The following is a 21,985-nucleotide window of genomic DNA, read 5'->3' on the forward strand; positions in this document are numbered from 1 at the left end:
GCTTGCCTCTCTCTCCCTCAAGATGGAGGATGAAGGGAGGGCACTTAGGAGAATGGGGAAAGTGGAGGAGGAGAGGTAGCCCTGGTAAGGTCGTTATTCCAGGTATCAACCAAGGCTTCGACAGAGTCGCCGTCATTCCCAACCATATAACCCTCTAGGGCCTCTTGGAACCTTTTGGGTTCCATCAGCCTTCGAGGGTGGACCATTCTAATAGGTCCTCCACCCCCGAGGGGGATAAGGTAGTAACCCTCAGTCCCACCTTGACCAGGAAATGAATCCCACTCAGAAATGGAATTTTAAAGTAGAAAAAAAAAACTGCAAATGTGGGATGTTTTTCAGGTGTTTGCACCAAACAGCAATAATCCAAAAATAAAGTGAATGGAAAGTTGACAAAAACAACACCTTTTTACTTTTGGGAACTTCCAAAAATAAAAAGAAAGTAAAAAGAAAGTAAAAAAGGAAGTTCCTGAAAGTAAAAGGTGTCATTTTTGTCAACTTTATTTTTGCATTATTGCTGTTTGGAAGAAACGTCTGAAAAACATCTTGCATTTTGGGTTTTTTTCTACTTTTAAATCCTGTTTCTGAGCAGGATTCGTCCAGTATGATAAGGTCCATAGTGAGGTTGTGTTAGAAGCAAAATTCAAACCAACAACATCCTGATTCTCAATTCATTTTCTTAGCCAGACTGCACATTAGGTCTTATGTATGATGATGTGTAAACATTTATCAAAGTGAAAACACTACTGAGACTGCACTGCACATGCATATAAGGGAAGAGTGTGATGGGGAAGTGGGATTGACTTCAACTGATTGATCTACCTATAATAAAACATTCAGTGGAGCTGGTATGGTGAGCCAACAATAATTCTGTTGATTTTAAAAGAGAAAAGACTAGAATGTTTAGTCTTCTAGATGTTATCAGACTTCACTTTACATTGGCCATAGCCAGTAGACAGTAATGACAGCAGGCGCAGCCAAGCAAAATCTGGAGGATCACAATTTGCCCACCCCCTCCCTAGAACAATAACTGCCAGGAATAAAAGTCAGAGAGTTCAGCCTGTGGTGGTCATGGAGACCCCCTCCATTCATCTGATTCTATACCAACTTTCGTTCATAACGTCCAAGCAATTAATCCTTTATTTCCAAATCAGAGATCAATTTTCCAGCACCTTTCATACTCTTCAATATGATATGTGACATTCAATATATGTTACACTGTGTATTTTTCAACAGTAATAAACATTCTGTACACATGACTTAACACCTCATTATTCATTGAGGCCAATGGAATTAAATTATTATGCCTATTAAAAGTTATTGCAATCTGCTATGTAATTGAGTTACTTGAAACAGAACTTGCTAATATATTACATTCACTTTGCTGTTGCACTTGGATGATTCATTTAGATAGTTTAATTATTCCACCTATTAACGTGTTTTCCTGAAATAACAGCACCATAGTATTATTGATATGATGAGATTACTAGTTTATTTGACAAAATGAAACACCAGCTATATAGATGGTACTGTGTTTGCTTAAAACATAATAAAACACAGCATAATGCTATGCGTGCCTTTTCAGAAGTAAATCTCATTGAAATTAATAGGTCTCATGCCCAGCTATAAATATACACAGGACTGCAGCCTTAATCCAGTCTCAAGCATACAATTTGTTTTGCCATAGCGATCACCACCATTACCACCACTTCCTCTTTCTCCGTAACAATGAACACTAACAGCATGAGATGACAAAATTATAGCCAAAATGGGCCAATTGAAAAATAGGAAGACAACCTCACAAGCAAGCAAACAACAATAACAAAAAAGAAACAAACGCTGAACACACTTTTTCAAAAAAAGACCAGAAGCAGCAAATGCCAGCAAAAAATCCATCTAAGACTGAGGTCAAGTTCCTACTTTAAGCTTGCAGGCCATGAAATTTGTCAGCATGCTTACTTATGTAGGGCTCTAGGAGATGGAACAGAAGGGAGGCCAATGGTACTGGCCAAGTGGAGGCCTGAGAGAACTGGGTGTGTGTGAAACTGTGTTCAGAAGTTATCTGACAGCTGGTAATAAGAAAATGAAGGCATAAGAAGGTACTGGATGAAGTAGTTTCATTGGCGTAAAATCCTGTAATGCCAGCATATGTCACTAAGAGTAGTGCATCCCAAATTCTCTGATGTGAGAGACCAGCAATTTTTTTACCCAGTGGGCCAGGGACCAGTACCTTATTTGTGCCCACTGGAAAGCATTGTGTTTGTTTTTTTCTTTCCTGGAAACTCACCAGGAAGCATCAGTGGATGGCTCACAGATTGACACAGGACCACAGGCTACCCCACCAACAGGGATAGTGTATGGGGGGGGGGGATTATTAGCTCATCAAGGGGCTTATGAGAGATAGGGTAACCTTGAGGATCATTTCACTTGTGTACATCAGTACTAACTGTGGGAGGACTCCAAATTGGGTGCATAAAGAAGGTTTTATTTAGAACTGTCCAAGAGGGCACACAACACACAGTAACAATTCAATCTGAATTCAATACAAGGCTAACTAAAATAAAGGTATCAAATTGGATAACGGAAACTTAAGAGTTGTAGAGAGGTGATATATATAAGTCCTGAATAGGTATCCACAGAAAGCAGAGTGTGGCCCAGACAGCCGCTAAAGGTGATACAGTAAGAGGAAGTTCTGAATGGATGGATAGAGCTTCAGTGGGTGGCAGAGAGACCATGTGTAGGTTGGATATTTATATTCTGTTTGGTGACCTCAAGAGGTATTTAATGTTCCCAAACAAAGTACCAAGAGTTTGAGGGCTTTCCTATGGAACTGACAGAAAGGGCAGTTTCGTAGATTGTCTTAATTACAGATTAACAAAACAATGATTAGATGTAGGGCAACCCCAAGATAGATGGATAGGGAAATTACCTGGGAACAGAGCTGGGAGTAGGTAGGAGATATGGTCTTACTCGCCTTAGTGCAATGGGATCTCCTTTGTCTACAGTATAAGAGGATATGTAGAAAGCCTGGGAGGAGGACAGATTAATCAGCACACCCAATTATCCTTTATTTTGGTAGTACCTAGATCCTTCACATGTCTTTGGGTCAATCTGCCCTTCCCATGGGAAACTTTCTAGTGTTCCAAAGGTCATTGTGACCTCTTGGCTCTAGATATGAAAATATAAATACCCTATATACAGTGTGGGGGTATAGAGAATGCTTACAGTATGGTGCCACTGGTCAGGTGGATGCACATTCTCAACTGATGCGTATTCATCTGCCCCTGCTGAAAGTGACGGTAGTCCTCTTTCTGTTATACATTCAGTTGTGTGCTGCCATTCAGCACAAGCTTCACACAGCACAACCAATACTCAGCTCTATATGCAGTGATTTATGTTAAACAACCTTGATGTAGAATCTTGGTTATGGTGTGACTCAATCAGAGGCACTTGCTACCTTCGGGAGAAAAATAATATTGCCGGACTGTGGGAGATATATGTGGTGGTCAGAAGCTACATGATGCATCTTGCCTGCCGTAGTTTGAAGTGCAGACCTAGGAGATAGCTTACATTTGCTTGATGTTTATGGGCATTAATTTGTTCTACAATACTTGTCAGAATCTGGTACATTTTGTAATAATATTGTTGTTGTTGCTGTAATATATAGCATGTTTAATGTTTTAGATATATAGAAGAGTTATATGAATGTTATAGTATACTGGGATATGATGAAAATGATGGGAGGTATAGTAATAGTAGAAATAATTGGTGGCTCAAAAGGATACTTGTGACCTGGCGCAGTAATGTGCAGATGTGTGGTGGAGGAATTTCTCAGGGATTGCTTGTGGGAAACAGAAAGCAGGGATGTGAACAGGCCGGTACTGGGAGTTGGGGTGAATGAGGTTGACATGAGAAAGAGGTTTGGTATGTTTTAATTATTAAACGAATTAAGATGAAGTCTGTAAAAGTTTGGGGTGGGATAATGTTATGCCAATATTGGTGGATGATGGCACTTCTGTCTGGAGATATCTTCCTACTAAAACCTATGTGTTTTCTGAAATAAAGTTTTACTTATTGCATTACATAAGGGTTGTTTATGTTTACTGAACTTTGGGGAGAAAAGGTAGTTTTCTCTGAGGGAAAATGATGGGTGAAGGGGTTTTATTACCAGAGATTGTTGATCATATTCCTTTGTTATTAACAAGCAGAAGCAAAGGAGCTAACTTGTTTGGAGAATACCCATTTCCTTACTAACACAGGCAGAAAAAGTAAACAGGGGAGGGGGGATTCATGAGAAGAGAAAAGAAAAATAATGTTTTACTTTTGTAACAAATGAGAAGGTAGCCTGTCAAGGATTTGAAATTGTGTGTCCTTTAAATATGCCTTGCTAATGCTTGCTATTTAGTTCTGACAACAACCATCTCTGTTGTACACCTTGAGTTGCTGAATAAAGGTTTGCTGAATTTTACTACTGAGCCTGGATTTCTGAACTAGGAAGGTTACAGGACCTGACAGTGGTTGAGGTTTTCACCTTAGTCAATCTGTGATCATAAGTAAACCACTGTTACTTTATCTGTGATTTCACATCTGCCCAATGGGGGTAATACTGGTCACTGACCTTGTATGGTTATTGTAAGGATTAAAGAGATAATGCATTGAACTGCTCTGAACATTTAGAAGTGCTATATAAATATGCAGGGTTTATTACTGTGCAAATTTACAAGGCTGTAGAAATAAAGAGCAATTAAGAAATAAGTCTGCATTGCAAATTCAGCATAAGTACACTATAAGACATGCCATTTATCAAACTCTGTGCCATCACAGGAATGGTTGCAGATGCCTACTCAAGGATTAAGTTGTCATTTCCAACACAGAAAAGATTATTGTCAGGCTGATCATTTATAATCAGCATTTTCTCTCAAGATAAGTGATGACTGTTAGAAAAAAATCACAATAGCTTAGTTTTAAAAAAACAAAAACAAAAATATGATTGCAAGTTGTTTGATTCTGACTTTCAGCTGAGCATTTGTGATTCAGTCAAATGTCACCATCCAATTGCAGAGTGGTCCCTTTCTTTCGGAAAGCATCTCAGCCTTAACAGGCTTACTGAAGTGTAAGTAATTTCTGGAGAATGCAATGTGTTTCATAACTAACGAGTTTGCTCTTTCGAAGTAACATGGACTGACGCACTGACAAAAACTCATTAAAATGGAGTTTCATTAGCTATTTCTGCAGCCCTTCTCATGCTAAATGCCATTCTGTTTTGAAGAAGCGCATATGAAGGAAAGGAGAGGTCAACTGAAGCTGTTTTAGAGAATAATTTTTTTTGTTCAATGTGTTTTGCTATAGGAAATATTTAAAAACAAATCAAAACACCTTGCTTGTTTCCAGCAAGGCAGCATGGTGTGGAATTAGTATTTTTGAAATAACTATTCCTAGGGCAAAGAAAAGAATTGGAAGCAGGGGGACAATTAGTTACCATGGTTGGTTGCAGCAAAACCAACAGTCTTGTGGCATTTTGAAGACTACCGAGTTTTATTTGGCATTAACTTTCATGGGAGTAAATTAGACATAGGAATAAAATGCTCCATACACTTGTTTTAGGACTGTAACTCCCAGCATTCCTCATTATTGGCTCTTGTGGCTTTTTGTACAATGCCATGTATATTGATGGTGCTAAATAAATAAAGAAGGGCTAAGGCTGCTTCTTCCCAGGACAGCAACTACAACAAGGGCACTAGCTTCTACTTGTTGCTTGAAATATCAAGTAATTAGTTACATTTGTGAATTGTTCACCAGAGATAGAATTCTAAAGGAAAAGTGATCATGTTCCTTCCACCACCTCAGACATGGCATTTTTGAAGAGACTGGAAGGAACAATGAGCTGATGAAAATTCAGATTGCTTCACTGACGCAGCCCATCCAAGACTGGAAAACTGTGATTTCTGCCCAAATCAAATGTGTACTTAGAAATACTTGTCCCTAAAATTTAGAACTATAATCTAAAAATAGTTTAATAGAGAGGGGGAAGGAAATTTCTGGAGAACTGTTAGCATGAATTGGGATGCATGCAGTTTAACATAAAGACCTTGAGATTACATATGTGAGTAAGGGGCCTTTCCTACTCAGGTCTTCTAGAACCTTCTCAGTAATAATGTTGACATGTGCGTCCTGAACTTAAAGGTTTCTGGGAAAGGATATAATGGTATAACCCACTGGATTATTTCCTACATTTTCACAGCCCTTTCAAAATCATATTAATGAATATGATACAAAGAACGGTGCTTGGAAGCATTACTTTTTTGGACTAGAGAAACTCTTCAACCTAGGAGATTCTGGAAGTCATAGTCCAAAAAGTAACTAAAGCAGGATACATACCGCAAAATGTACCGTGGCGGCAGCAATTCTAGGGTCAGGGAGTGCGCACCATTCACACACTCCCTAACCCTAGTACGTCCTCCATATGTCAAAATGGCAGCGCCCTGTCTACATGGGTGCCATTTTGACGTGATGACCGCGTCATGTCCAAATGGCACGGTGCAGCCATGATGTACTAGCGCTGTTACAGGGCGTACGTATCACCACGCCAGCGATACGGAAGAGAAAGGGGCCGAGCAGCCCCTTTCTCTCTTTCCCCGCCGCTGTCGGGGTGTCCTGGGGCATGAAGCCCCAAGGACACCCCTTTCCAAGCTGTGGGGAAGCGGTGTTTGCCACTTCCCCGAGGCCTGGAAAAGCGGCAGATCGGGGCCTCCAGGGATGCCGTTGTGGCCACTCAGGCCCTGATCCGTCAGGCCTCCCCAAAAGGGGCAGTTTGTATCCCACCTAAGTTCTGTAAAAAACAACTACCACCAAATAGGAATACAGATCTCTAGATCTAAACATATCAACAAGTCCCAAGTAGAGTAGAACTAGTGAATCATTTGTTGACTTTTAAGTTAACATTAAGTGAACACTGAGTCTTGTCTAGTAGGGACTTAAGTCTGATACTGTCTTTCTTATCTGAAAAGGTTGGAACCAGAAGTGTTTTCAATTTTGGAGTTTTTTGGATTTTGGAATACCTGAATTTTCATATACATACATAATACAATATCTTGGAGATGGGATGCAAGTCTAAACACAAAATTAATTTATGCTTCATATACACATAGCCTGAAGATAATTTTATATAATATTTTAAATAATGTTGTGCATAAAACAAAGTGTGTGTACATTGAACAGTCGGAAAGCAAAGGTGTCACTCTCTCAACTAACCATGAAAAAGTTTTGGTTTTTGGAGTATTTCAGAATTTGGAATTCCAGATAAGGGAGACTCAGCCTGCACTATGGTTATGCCTAATGTGAAAACAGTACATTTAAGCACCAAGTGACTCCCATACTTAATCAACCTACTGAACATGAACCAGGAGGATATGACACTCTGGTTAATGTGAACATTATTAGACTGGAGACAATTGGAAACCACCTGGAAGTCATTCTAGACTAGAAATTATAAATAAAATAAATTAATGACAAATACAATCGTTAAGGAAAATGTTCCAATATGCAATAAAATACAAAGACAAACAAATGAGTTCTAGAACAGATTAACCCTGAGATTTCCCTGGAAGCCAGGATGATGAAACCAAGGCTGTCATACTTTAGACACATCATGTGAAGAAATGGCTTACTAGAAAAGACAATAATGCTAGGAAAGGTAGAGGGCAGTAGGAAGGGAGAAAGACCACATGCTAGATGGCCAGACTTAATCAGGGACATCACAGGCCTGAATTTACAGGACCTGATCAGAGCAGTGGAGGATAGGGGCATTTGGAGATGTCTCATCCACTGGGAAGCCATGAACAGTAGCCGACTTGAGGATGTTTAACAACAGACAAGAAAGGAAGCTGCCTTATGCCAAGTCAAGGCTGTTTGTTCATCAAGCCCAATATCATCTACACAAGCTGGCAGAAGCTAGGGTCTCAAGGAGAGGCCTTTCACATCAAGCCCACAATATGGCTTGTTAGTACAGCAGAGATTTTAAGAACTGGACAGTCCTCATTAAAATGAAAGAGCAACCCAGCTTGCTTTGTATTAATGCTTTATTTCTGAACTTGCTGTTCCTAATCGCATCCCATTTGTACCTTGCCTCCCCTCAACCAGCAATTAAACTTTTTTTTTCTGTGTTTTACATCTCCCATCTTTTCATGAGATCATGTTTAACTTTGATGGCTCAGAAAAAAGATATTGCTGGTTCAGAAAAGCAGCATTGTTTTCCCCCCTCCTAGTTGAATGTAGAAACTGTTCTTTGAAATTCCTTTTTGATGACTGATGGTAAAATCGTTTAATTAGATTCCCTCTGAAGTAGGGACTGGCAGCCAAGGCGGGTGAAAGACAGAGATGAGATAAGCAATGAACTCATTACAAATCCTGCTAGTTTTTTCTTTGATTTATTGTGACATCTGTCAATAAGCATATTCAGATATTTTTGTCACCTTTTTGTCTGGTTCCCAAGTAAGGCAAGTTTGGAGAGAGGAATTAAGAAATCCCTAGTGGTTTGATAATAGTAGGAGTTAGGTTTACCATTTACTACTTTAAAATGTTTGCATTTCACTGTACTATTTTGAATTCAAGGTGGTTAACAACAAGAATTTGGAAGTAACATGTTAGAAGCAGTGAGACATTTCCTTTTTGAGTAAGGAGAGTATAATGACATTTTTTTGTGTGAAATAACATAAAATTGTAATGTCGAGGGGCTTGGGGATGTAACAAATAATGTTTACACATAGCTTCTAAAACTTTATTTAAAGGTGCATCTGAGGGGATCTGAGTCTATTTGTGCCATTTTTCAAATATAGTTTTGTAAAAAATAAAAAAGCGAAAAAGCATCACCATACTCACACAGTGACATTAAAAATATTAATATGTAATGCTGCTGTATTACTCTTTTTTTAAAGAAAAAAATGGTAACTGGTCTTGAGTATTGCAGTTACAGACTAATATCCTACAGTTACAGATCCAAAGCTGTACTATATCCAGTAAGACTATTCTGTGCCAATTGGAAGCTGAACGAATCTCCTACACCCAACCTGGCAGCTAGCTGTTACGACGGAACATGGAGGTGAGGCCAGGATATGTTATTTAGGCATGGTATAGACCATGCAAAAGTGCTGTGATGCTGCCCATTTTAGGGTTAGGGACCATGTGGCAACTACATGGTCCCTAACCCTAAGACATGCCAGTGGCGCAATAATGGTGGGATCCCATGTACACGGGCGCCACTGTTATGATGTAACTGATGCATAGCATCTGCACATCATGCCACGCCATTTACATCATGACATAATTATGGCAGCACAAAAAGAACCCGTTTTTTCCAGGTTCTTTTTACTCCGGAGTGAGGGCGCGTGGTTTGGGGGCTGTGCCATCCCTCCGGAGTAAAAACAGGCACCTGCAGACTGCTGTTTTGCGGTGGTCTGTACTAGGCCTTAGTTACACTGATGTTACTAACCCATGTAGAATATTGGTGGATATTTGATGCTCTCCTATCAACAGTAATGTTGCGTAGATTACAACCCTCATAATTCCATCGCCCACATAACTGGCTGAGGAGTTTTGTGAGTTAGAAGCTACCACTTTAAAGAAAGTGGATACAATATGAGTCAGCTTCTTCTAACCTGATGCTCTCCAGATGTGTCAGGAGACAGTCTTCATCTACAGTTAACATGGTCAGTGGCTGCAAGAAGTACCTCATCCACCAATTTTATTTTGCTCAATATATTTCCCAATCATTCATCCAGGAAGGCATCCAAAGGTCTTTGCAGAAGAGGTGAGCAGGCATGGAAATCACAAGCGAGGTTGCCACCTGGCAGGGGCATGAGGCACATCTGGTTCCACATTTTGAATTTGAGAGCTGCTTAACATGCAGAAATTAGCCATTTTTGATAGTGTGGAGTTATGATTACCACGTGTTAGGCCTAAATATCCTAATGGGACCAGATTCTATCTGATCATGGAAGCTAAGGAGGGTCAGGTCTAGTTAGTATTTAGACAGGAGACCACCAATGAATATTATGTGCTGTAGACATAGAGGGAGGAATTAGAAAACCACCCCTGGGTATTCCTTGCCTAAGAAAACCCTATTAAATTCATGGTCACCATAAGTTGACATGAGACTTGAAGACACACACACACACACACACACACACGTGCACAATATCTATGTTTCACATTACAGTTAAAGGAGAGAAACCAGGTTTTTTTTAAAGTTGGCAACTGTAGTTTTGGGAATATTGAGGAACTAAATCCACAAACCAGACTATAGAAGATACAGCTGGACATACTTAGATAGTTCAGATGTGTCCATTTGGAGGACAAAACTGGAAGGAAGTAGAAGAGGAAAAAAACCAAACAAAACAGAAGGGAGTTTCATAGCAAACCAGAAAGTGCAAAAGCATGATTTTTGTCAGCACTAGTTTGCCCAGGCTGCGTGGAATTACAGTGGACCCTTGTTATATGCTGGGGTTTGGTTCCAAGAACCCCCGTGTATAACAAAATCCATGTATGCTCAAGTCCTATTAAATATAATGACATAGCAAAATGGTGTCCCTTATAAAAAATGGAAAATCAAGGTTTGATATTTGAAATTTATACTTTTTTGGAACATTTTCAAACCGTGTATACTTGAATCCGTGTATAAAAAAATCAGTGTATAAGAAGGGCCGACTGTATATTTTATCAATCATCCACCTCTCCAAACAGGGCCAGTCTTTTGCCTACACAGAAGAACCTTCATTCCTCCAACCAGAAGCCCTGGGGAGTTGCAGCAGGGAAAGGTTCTGGCTTGAGCTTTATGATGCCCACTGTTGAGCTCCCCATCTATACATCTGGAAGCCCCACCTGGAATTCCCAAGTCTAGGCCCCTGCACCAGGTGACACCCACAGGGGGGGGGGGAACATCACTGAACACAGTTACAGTATCTTGTATCTTATCACCTTGAATATAACAGATTTCAGCACAAGGATGATGGATAAGAGCTACTGTGAGACTCGGTGTAGATCTCATTAATTTCAATGGGGTGTGAGCAGGAACATGCTTGGAGTGATTGTCCCCAAACAAACAAAAATGAGATGGCATTTACGCCAAAGGACAACATGAAGACAACACAGCTTGATTGACAATCCAGTCCAGTCCAGTCCAATCTAATCTGATCCAGTCTAAATCAAATCAATGCAATATAACCTAGAATAAGTTCACTGATTCTGGCACCCCATACTTGGAATCATGGCTTGAAACTTGCTGTTAGTCCCCACGAAAGCAGAGCAATTGAATAAATGAGCTGTACCTAAATGCTGAATCATCATTCAACAATTGACTTAATGGGACTACTTGAGATGGGACTAACCAATAGGATATAGACTAGGGATGTCAGGTGAAATATGAGACAGGGCTGTAAATGTATAGAAGATGAAATTTTATCATGCAAGCTGAAATGGTCATGCAAATTTTTTTTTGCTGAAAGTCCCTCTTCTACACCACTATTAAATGATACATGGAGCCCTGTCCCATGTTTCACCTAGCAAACACAATACAGATCCATACCCCCCATACTCTGTGGCAAGGAAATGCTGTGAAGAAATCAAAACAAGCTTCCTTTAACTGATGCATTGATCTCAAGTCTATCTGGAGAGAGACAACATGAAACTCAACCAATCAGACAGAACTATCATTTGAATGAGTCTTGTGGACTTTTCCATAGAGTCTGTGAAAGTTACCTTCTGGAGGCCAAGGCTCTACACATAATATGCACCAATGTAGTTATGGAAATCTCATGGTTGCACAGGTCACTTTTAGTTCACCTGTCATGCAACGGTTGATTAGGTCTACAATCACCAGATCAAAAGTGTAAGAGGGGCTGTGTGAGATAGTGCTTGCAGAACAATTGGTTGTACTAGGGGACCTTAAACAAATAGTGAAGACTTCCTTCATGATTTCTGGGCTGGTGTACTGTCCCAACAGGATTCCAGTCTTGCGACTGATGCTGAGTACCTCATTTTTTACTTCAGAGCGAGCAATGATGTGCACCAGTGTGAGTGGGCAGCACAGCAAATTTTGATTTGGAGTGAAGAGATAACTGGGGAAATTTGGGACAGTTTTGGGGCCAGAATATTCTGGGAGCAACCCAGAGTATTCTGGCCAATGTAGATTTGCCCTTGGTCAGGATTCAGGAAAGGAGGGAAAAATTAAACTTCAGTTCCCTGCCATACATATACTTAGTTCTTCTGAGCTTCTCCATTCACCATTGCTACTGCTAGCAGTTATTCATAGAGGTAAAAGTGACATATTTAGCACACTGTATAGTTTGCACTGTATGCGTCCTTTCCACCTGGCAGCTAGCAAAGCACAGATCACAAGAGACAGCAAAATGCATTAACTATGAAACGCTCAAGAAACTAGTAAAGGTAAAATAAATGAAACATAATATTCAAAGTCAAGGTGTAATAAAAGGCAAGGTGTAGTTTCTTCGCTATATTAAAGAATGACATTTTTGGTTTAACTAAGGCTACTTGTGAATAAAGTGATTAAGGTATATAGCTTCTGTCAACCACATTCTGCTTACTCAGGAACAATCCTCTGGTTTTTAATGGAATTGTTTGGAATAAATGGGTTGAGAGTTGTTAACTAAATTGTCCACATGCAATCTGTGTTACAAATTGCATAAACACACAGTCCAGATGGAGAATCCTGGATTGCTGCCAGGTCTCCTGGGATTTCTTGTGTACAGCACAGTGTGATGACATGAGGGCGGGGGGGGGGGGGACATTGGCAGGGAAGGAAATTATTGTGACTACATTGTTTTGTTCATTTTTTTTTACCTGGCACTGAAGTTCCCAATGCAACAAATACAACTGCGGTTACTGAATCCTTCAGGCCAATGGTGCAGCCAAAATGGGATGCCAAATCCCCAATGAAGGCAGTCAGAAGGCCGATCATTAGGATGGATACAACAAAACAGGCCCAACCATTCCAGTAGTCCGTTGGGGGAACAAAGGCAAATAGGACTTTCCAGAAGACGGTCAGAAAGTGCATCACATAATCAAAGCAAGAAGGGAGCTTCTCTTCCCCACATTCATCATCATCATCATCTTCTCCTGGAATATGAACATCAAAGAGAGAGAAAGAGAGAAAGAAAGGAAAAAGAGAGTTATCATTGGAAAATTGACTTTTCTAGTCCACAGTGGCTGATGCATATAACCAAGGGATTTGTGGTGATGCTTCTCAAATAATAACTGGAAAAGACCAACTGGGATCAAGAGAAGTGGCCTTAATGGATGAATGATCCAGGAAAAAAAAATCAAATAAAATGGAATAATTATTTTTTTAAAAAATGAAAGCTTAGATCAAGGAGTAGGGAATGTGTGCTCTCTCCAACTGTTGTTGAACTGCAACTCCCATCAGCTTTAGGAAATCATAGCTAGTAGAGTCTCCAGGTGTCCCTTCTTTTATGGGCTGTCCCCTATTTGAGGTTTAGACATGCCAACGAGATGCCAAAATAACCATATTTTTGGGTGTGGGCACAAAGACAGAACTATGTGCATCATGTAATTTAGGAATGTGAACAATATGTTGATTTTATAGGGAACCACATGGCTAAGTCAATGGAAATCAATACATTCATTTGGTATTTAGGTAGAATACAAACTTGCTAATAACTAATATCTAGTATGTAAAGGGGTCTTGTAGCACTTTTGAGACTCAAGTCTAATCAGCATTGCAGAAATAATGCAGTTTGACATTGCTTTAATTGCCAGGGCTCAGTGCTATGGAATTCTGAAATTTGTAAGATATTTAGCCTTCTCTGTCAGAGAGCTGTGATGCCACAGCAAACTACAAATACTAGAATTCCATAGCACTGAGCCATGTCAGATAAAGCAGTGTCAAACAGAAGTATTTCTGCAATGCAGATTATGTCTCACTGAGATTAATATAGTCCTTCCTCCTTTTTTGCAGACTTGGGATCCACTTCCCTTGACTATCCATGGGAGGTGAATGGAGGGGGTTAAAATGGGGCATGTGCCCACGGCATGTACCTGCATGCCCCTATTCAAGGCAATTGGGTATGAATATGCACGATTTCCTGTTTTTGCGTGGGGTGTGTGTGTCCTGAATGGATCCCCCACGAAAATGGAAGGAGGACTGTAGTTACTTCCTGTCATGAATTTCAATTGTCCCTTATTGCAATTTTGAAAGCTTGGTAACACCAACAGCTAATAATGAGCACTGATGGGAGATGCACTCCAACAACTTTTGGAAGGATACATGTTGTTCATTCTTTTCATACATAACATGGGTCCAAATCCAGTTATTAGTCCCAACTAGAATAGACTCATTAACTCATTTGGATTCATGTACAGTACGTGTTGACTCACCATTCAGTGAATGAGTCAGGGGGTCTACTCTGGCTGGGCCTAACTAATAGGATTCAGGACATGATATTGTATATTCATCTGCTTTATTATTTCTGCTTAATACAGCTTCAAAGCCAGCTCACTGATAATTTTGGTCACTCTGGCAGGAGTTACCACCCACAATAAACACAAAATCTTGCCCAAACCTGCTTGTACACCCCAATACACACACATCACCACTGCAACACAGCAGACTATTAAAGTGATTTGCTTACAGTGATGAAGATCCTCTTCATCACTTTGATACTCTGCGAAATTAGTATTTTAACAGCAATTCACTATGTTTTAAAGGACAGATGATATAATGGTACATAAATATTACTTTTTAAATGGGGCTTTGAATCCATTACAGAATATTTTTAGTGATTGATTGCCCATGATCAAAGTGTGTGTGTGTATCTCCTTTATAGTGTCCTTTTGAGGAACTGAAAAACTGTAGGATAACATGCAGCCATCACTCAGGCAAATGGTTGCTTAATTAAGAGCAGGAGCAATTTTGTTCTAAAGGAGCATCATGCTCACTGTCCCTTCAAAGTGGCAGCAAGGGCATAGACTAGCTTGTCCATAGTCATCAAAAAGCCCACCACTGACACGTGCCTATGGCTATGTATATGCGGGGGGGGGGGGACCCAATGATTCTGACATTTAAAAATTAAATCTCTGCATCCTGATGTCACATGAAGAAATTCAGCAGCCTGTAATTATGCACAAAAGTTGTGGTCCGCCAGCCCACTTGTCATGCCTCTTGTGGCAGTTGTTCCACTGCTCTTGTGGATGGAGCACATGGCAGAACTGCTCTCCATGATCCAGCACACTTTCAATGGTCCAATGCATTGGTTTCTCCTAATTAGGCTAAAAGTACTTCCTGTCAAGCCCAGCTCTTTGTCTGTACAACAACTTCACCTACCTGGACTTAGCCCCAATCTCCTCCTCTTTCTTTTTCCAATCTCTGTTTCCCAGCTCCCATGGTCAGTTTCTTGCACAGAACACTTGGCTCCTATCCTTGACATTTCCAAGGACAGTTGGACATTGGCTGGGCATCTGCTGATGACCAGGCCCTACCCTGCTCCCCACTGGCAATCCTAGAAATCTTCTTGCCTTGCTTCTCCTTCTCATTGCTATTGCCACTCATTCCCATTTGCAAAGAGTAAGCCAGCAGTGAGAGCTGCGAGGAAAAGAACACCCACACCCACACCAGAGATGTAGCCGGGGGGGGGGGGGGGATCTGGGGGTCCGGCCCCCCCCTTCCATTAGAAAAATGAATGGTGTGTGCTGCTGCGCCGCCGCACTCAAGCCCCATTATAATGGTGGCACTTAGTCTGTACCCCCCTCTTCCTAAAATCCTAGTTACGTCCCTGCCCACACCCAAAATCAATGATCCCTGGACTAATGTTTCCCTTCTACACCATTACTGACCCATCCAGATGAACTCTAAAGAAGTAAGAGGAAGTAAAGGGGAAGAAAAAAAAAACCACAGAGCAAATATCATCACCACACACATGAACATTTTACTTACTTTTCTTAGATGGTTCTTCAGTGGAGCAATGGGTAAAATTCAAGCATTAAATTTCCAGCAAACTTTAGAAATTCCTCCAAACGTTTTTGCATTTTCCAGCAACATCCCATTTACAAATGCTATCCCTTTCCCCAGTTGCTACTGAGTGTGGGCCTAGAACATCTGCTTTACTTTTCAAAGTGCCATATTGATGCTGATTTCTGATGCTAATGTGGGAACTTCTATGAATGAGAGGAAATGTTTCTTCTTTTTCTGAGGATGTGCAGATGTGTTACAGGCTACAAACTTGCAGAACCATTTCATCAAGCTTGATCATAGAAAGGAAAGCATGTTTGTATGAAATGATTCTAGAGGGGTACCAGTATTTCAAAACCATTCCCTGTGCCTTGCTCCACAAATTTCCAATGCACTACCCCATCATAGATGGAAGGTGACTTTGGTTCTTACAGGTTGTGCCAGCAGAGCTTAAGGCTTTGACTGTAGCCCTGGTGGTGGACTGTGTTTCTGTTTTCCTAGGAACAGCTAGCTAACTATGGAAAAACTCATCACCTGAAGAATATCCACCATATCAGAGAATCTTAGAGATGGAAGGCACCATGAGGGCCATCTTGTCTAATCCCCCACCATGTAGGAATACACAATTGTAGCACTGCTAAAAGATGCCTATGTAACTTCTGCTTGAAAACCTTCAAAGCTGGAGAGTTCACTAACCTTAGAGGAAGCCTGTTCCACTGCTGAGTAGCTTTTATATATTTTTTAAAATGTTATTCATAATGTTTAGGCAAAATCTCTTTTCTTGTAACTTGTAAGGCCTTTGACAAGGTTTCCCATGACATTCTTGCAAACAAGCTTGTAAAATGTGGGCTAGACAAAGTAACTGTTACATGGATTTGTAACTGGTTGACCGGCCGAACTCAAAGGGTGCTCAACAATGGCACCTTTTCCTCCTGGAGAGAAGTGACCAGTGGGGTTCCACAGGGCTCTGTCCTGGGCCCAGTGTTATTCAACATCTTTATCAATGACCTGGATGACAGAATTGGGAGCATACTTATCAAATTTGCAGATGACACCAAATTAGGAGGAATAGCTAATACTCCAGAGGACAGGATCAACATTCAAAATGATCTGAATAGACTAGAAAGCTGGGCCAAAGCTAACAAAATGAAATTCAACACGGAGAAATGTAAGGTACTGCACTTAGGGCAGAAAAATAAAATGCACAGATATAGGATGGGGGACACCTGGCTGAATGAAACTACATGTGAAAGGGATCTGGGAGTCCAAGTAGACCACGTTGAACATGAGTGAACAGTGCGATGCGGCAGCTAAAAAGGCCAATGCAATTTTAGGCTGCATCAATAAAAGTATAGAGAAGTTAGGGTTGCCATTTCACGGTGGTGGGCGGGACTTTGCCGCCTCCTGGGGGGGGCGTGCCCGGTCCCGTCCCGCCCCCGCCCCCGCCCCCATTGCCGGGTGGCTGCCCAACTCTGAGCTCCCAGGGCTGCTGCCTGCCTTCTATAGAGTGCTGCCTGTGCAGCATGTCTGCAGCAGCAGCACTCAGCAGGGGCGGGGTCTGCTGCACTGCCCTGCCTCTATTGGCCAGCCCTCTGCTTCCTTATTTGGGCATACTCCAACATCCAAGCAGGGAGGAATTTGCATTCAGGCAAGCTGCTTCCCCTCTTTCTCTTTCCCCTCCTTCTCTTCTTCTTGTTATTCTGTTTTTTTTCTTCTCCTCCTCTTCCCCTCCTCTTCCTCCTCTCCTTTTTCTTCCTTTCTTCCCCCCTCCTCATCTTCTTTTTCTCTTTCTTCCTCTCTCTAAGCCCCCCTCCTCTTCTTCTCAGGGGTCCAGGGCTTCTCAAGGCTTTGCCCCCATTAGAAAAGAAAAAAGGCTTTGGATCTGTCCCATAAATCCGTCCTAAGTTGAGACATACCTGGGAAAATGAGGGGGTGAGGGGTTTGGGGGGGGGGTTGGAGGGGAATAGGAAAGGAAAGGTGGGAATTCCTAAGAAGGCTTGGGAGTGAGACATGTAGTTTACAATGGCACAAGGGACTGCCTGTGATCCTTGCAAATGCTATGGGCGGCTTGGGAGTGGGAAATGTTCTTGTAGAATTGGGGGGGGGGGGTGTTTTGGCCAGAAAGAGAAGTACATTTCAGCCTTCTGTCTAGGAATAATGCCAAAATGTCTTCCATTTTGAGCATGCCTAAGAAACATGCATTTATATTAACATTTAAAAAAAATTATCAGTTTTTCAAGTGTCCGCCATTTTTAAAAAATGTGTCCTACATTTGAAAATGTGGCCCTACATTTGTCCTACATTTGTCCTGGTTTGGTGGTCCTGCCTTATGGCAACCCTAAGAGAAGTAATACTTCAAGAGAAGTAATAGTGCCACTGTATTCTGCTCTGGTCAGGCCCCACCTGGAATACTGTGTCCAGTTCTGGGCACCACAACTCAAAAAGGACATTGAGAAACTGGAGCGTGTCCAGAGGAGGGTGACTAAAATGGTGAAAGGTCTGGAAACCATGCCCTATGAGGAACGACTCAGGGAGCTGGGGATGTTTAGCCTGGAGAAAAGAAGGTTAAGAGGTGATATGATAGCCCTGTTTAAATATTTGAAAGGATGTCATATTGAAGAGGGATCAAGCTTGTTTTCTGCTGCTCCAGAGAACAGGACCCGGAACAATGGATGCAAGCTACAGGAAAAGAGATCCCAACTCAACATTAGGAAGAACTTCCTGACAGTAAGGGCTGTTCGACAGTGGAACAAACTCCCCCGGAGTGTAGTGGAGTCTCCTTCCTTGGAGGTCTTTAAGCAGAGACTAGATGGCCATCTGTCAGGAATGCTTTGATTTGGATTTCCTGCATGGCAGAATGGGGTTGGACTGGATGGCCCTTGTGGTCTCTTCCAACTCTACGATTCTATGATTCTATGATTCTATGAATCCATTGATTCACATTCTAGTCTCTGGAGCAGCAGAAAAAAAGCCGGCTCCATCTTCTACATGACATCCCTTCAGATATTTAAAGATGGACATTATGTTACCTCTCAGTCTTCTGTTATAAAAAGTAACCATACCTTGTCAATATCCTTTCTGAGCTCTGGTGCCCAGAAATGGACACTGTACTGTATTCCAGATGAGGTCTCACCAAAGCAGAATAGAGTGGGACTACTTTTTCCTTTGGTCTGGCCACTATTTCGCTCTTGATGAAACCTAGATTTGCATTGGCTTTTTTGGCTGCCGCATCACACTACTGACTCATGTTTAGCCTGTGGTCTACTAAGACTCCTAGATCTTTTTCACATATACTACCTTCAAGCCAGGTTGAGATTCAGTTTGTTAGTTTTGGGTATTTTTGTATTCTAATCCTGTACTCTGGGATATTAGCTACTCCCTCTAATTTGATGTCATCTACAAATTTGATAAGCATGACTTCTGTCTGACAAATTGGCCATCAAAAGTATGGACTCAATAGATTATCAATCTCCACAGGCAGATGGATTACCTGCATTGATGAAATCATAGCTCTTCAGGCTTTTTAGGTTACATCCATCTTTACCCTTATGACCAAATAAATGTGACAGTGTCATGCTGTCACATTTATCTCGCTAAATGTTTAAATGACCCCCTTCCCCCCCAATCTGTGTAACAGAGGTGGAGAAAGTGAGATCTCTTGGTCACATGTAGCCCCAACCACTTTTTCAACCCCTAAAGCCCCCAGGTCATTAATCAGCAACTTGTCTCTAATTTTTTTAAAAACTTATGGGAAATTTTCACCCCAAAGCACTCAAACGCCAATAGCCTACATGGCATAGCATAGTATGACAGTTCAGCACATAGAGCCACACTCTTAATTCCATCCCGACTCACTGTTTAGTCACTTGCAGTCCCTTCTTAGCCATTCTGTGGCTGGGTGGGACTGAAGAAGAATCTGGCTATGTTTCTGCAGCCAGACTTAGACTGAGGACATCTGCTGAAATCAACTGGGGTCATTAGTTGAAATCAGCTGAGGACATCTTCTACTGAAATCCACTGGGGTCATTAGTCTGTATCTGGTCAATGAAACATAGCTGGACAGTTCTGATCAATCCCCATTCTCCATCGGCTAATGAAAAGGGATGGGAAAATTGCAATGGCTAAATGGTAAGATGCAAGGCGGGACTTTTGATGGAAAAGCGTATCAACCTCTACAATGATTTTTTTAAAAGACATACAGTATATAGGCTTATACCTGCATATGTTGCTAACAGAAGACCTGCCATTAACAGCAATAAACTCCTGCAAAACACAGTAGATTTGCTCCCAGGATTCCTTGACCTTCAGGAAGCACAAACTGAAAAACTAGACAACGGACTGAAAACAACTACAGAAATAAGATCCTGACACTTGCAGGTTTAGCACAGTGGCATGGTGTGCCCCACTGGGTTGTAAGGTGTGTGACCACCCCTGCCATATATGTATGAGGCACCTTTCCCTCTTCATAGCAACCACTTCGCCAGAGTCTCTCCCAAACTCAGTGGTCCACAGTGACTACAGTGGCTGGTATTGGAATCTGGCTGTTGTCACCCTGTCACATTAGGCTCTCACAGCTTCTGAAAATGTGGCTTTACCACAACAACCACTGATGGGAAACTTATTCCTCATACCTCAGTGCCTTGCCTTATGGGTCATAATTCTGTGGCCTGGAGTCTTGTGAAGTCTGGAAATTATGGGGCTCTTGAGTCTAATCTGTGCCATTTCTGGGTGCTTCCCATCTTGACACAGTCACTGACAAACAACCACAGAAGCAACCCAAAGTATTCAGTTATCAAAATGGCAGTTAGGATGGTATGGCTATGGTCCTTCAGACCCAAAATCCAGCAGTGTGGCCCTTTGGGCTCCAGACTATGTCCACCAATCCTTACTCAGGCAACTGTCCATTCATGCTTCATTTGCAATACCAATTTGGGAGAGCACGAAAATTTATATTTGGAGTCATAATTCCCAGGATCCTTAGCTGGCACAGCCAGTGGCTGTGTTGGCAGGAAATTCTGGCTGTTGCAGGGATGCAGATTCAAAAAAGTAATATTTCCAAGCACTGTGAAGTGGACTTTGATAAAAGGCATTTTGTTGCCCAACGTTTTGAGTATCTTGTTCAGTTGTTTCCAACACCTGATGCAATTCTTGTTCGTGAAGTGCTGTGGAGCACAAAAATAGATATCATCTTCTAAAAGTGCTACAAAAGCGATAGAGCACTGGACAGCTGTTAAAAGCCTGCCCTTGCTGTGTGCCAGCCACATTTTCACAGCAAGACAATGATCCATTTTACAATGAAGGAAGGAAAATGCTGCTACAGTGTTTTCTTCTTTATGCAAGGATGTTTGCAGCACAGAAGGCAACATGGGCTGTGTAAATGCATCCCTCTAGCACAGCTAAAGTAACCAACAGACTTCTGACAGCTTGTTCTCATAACTCTATATAAAAATTGTAACTCTAGATAAAAGTCAATGGAGAATGTTAAAACTGTATATACAATAAACAATCACTACAATCCTGCTTACAAAAGTAAGTCCTGATGAGTTCAAAGTGCTGAGGATCACACCAAAAGGGTGGCACCACACATTACAAGACAAATGTGGAATTCCCCATATTGTGTTTTCCTTGCAATGTTTATGGCTGGATGGGGCATTTGCAGGTGAGAATCAGGGTGTGATCACTGTTGGTACTTAACTCCTCACTTGCCCACCAATTCTTCTCCAGTACCAGTCTCCCAGTAAGCTTCTTTGCCAGCTGACCTGAAGAAATAAGAGTACCTGGGGGACAGTGGGGAGGCTTAAGGCCAGAGAGGGCGTAAGCTGCTTTGTGTCCCAATTTTGGAGGAAAAGCAATAGCAATAGCATTTACATTTCTATACCGCTACACAGTGAACTCAGCACTCTCCAAGTGGTTTACAATCTCTATGCCAATTGTTGGCAAGTGGGAAAGGAGTTAACTCCCACCCACATCTTGCATTATCATTCATTGTCCAAATACATGTTTCCTGTTTAT

General features: G+C 41.5%; 1 protein-coding gene across 6 annotated transcripts in view; it reads right to left on the reverse strand.

Moving 5' to 3' along the window:
* The window catches only part of SLC8A1 (solute carrier family 8 member A1), a 475,767-nt gene that overhangs the window by 13,232 nt on the left and 440,550 nt on the right, over positions 1-21,985 (reverse strand). For all 6 annotated transcript variants that reach the window (XM_042445609.1, XM_042445615.1, XM_042445613.1 and 3 more), the window contains one exon: positions 12,850-13,125. In XM_042445609.1, coding sequence (XP_042301543.1) covers positions 12,850-13,125 — 276 coding nt within the window. The remainder of the gene's footprint in view (positions 1-12,849; positions 13,126-21,985) is intronic.

This window comes from Sceloporus undulatus, chromosome 1 (assembly GCF_019175285.1).
Source record: "Sceloporus undulatus isolate JIND9_A2432 ecotype Alabama chromosome 1, SceUnd_v1.1, whole genome shotgun sequence".
Classification (NCBI taxonomy): Eukaryota; Metazoa; Chordata; class Lepidosauria; order Squamata; family Phrynosomatidae; genus Sceloporus; species Sceloporus undulatus.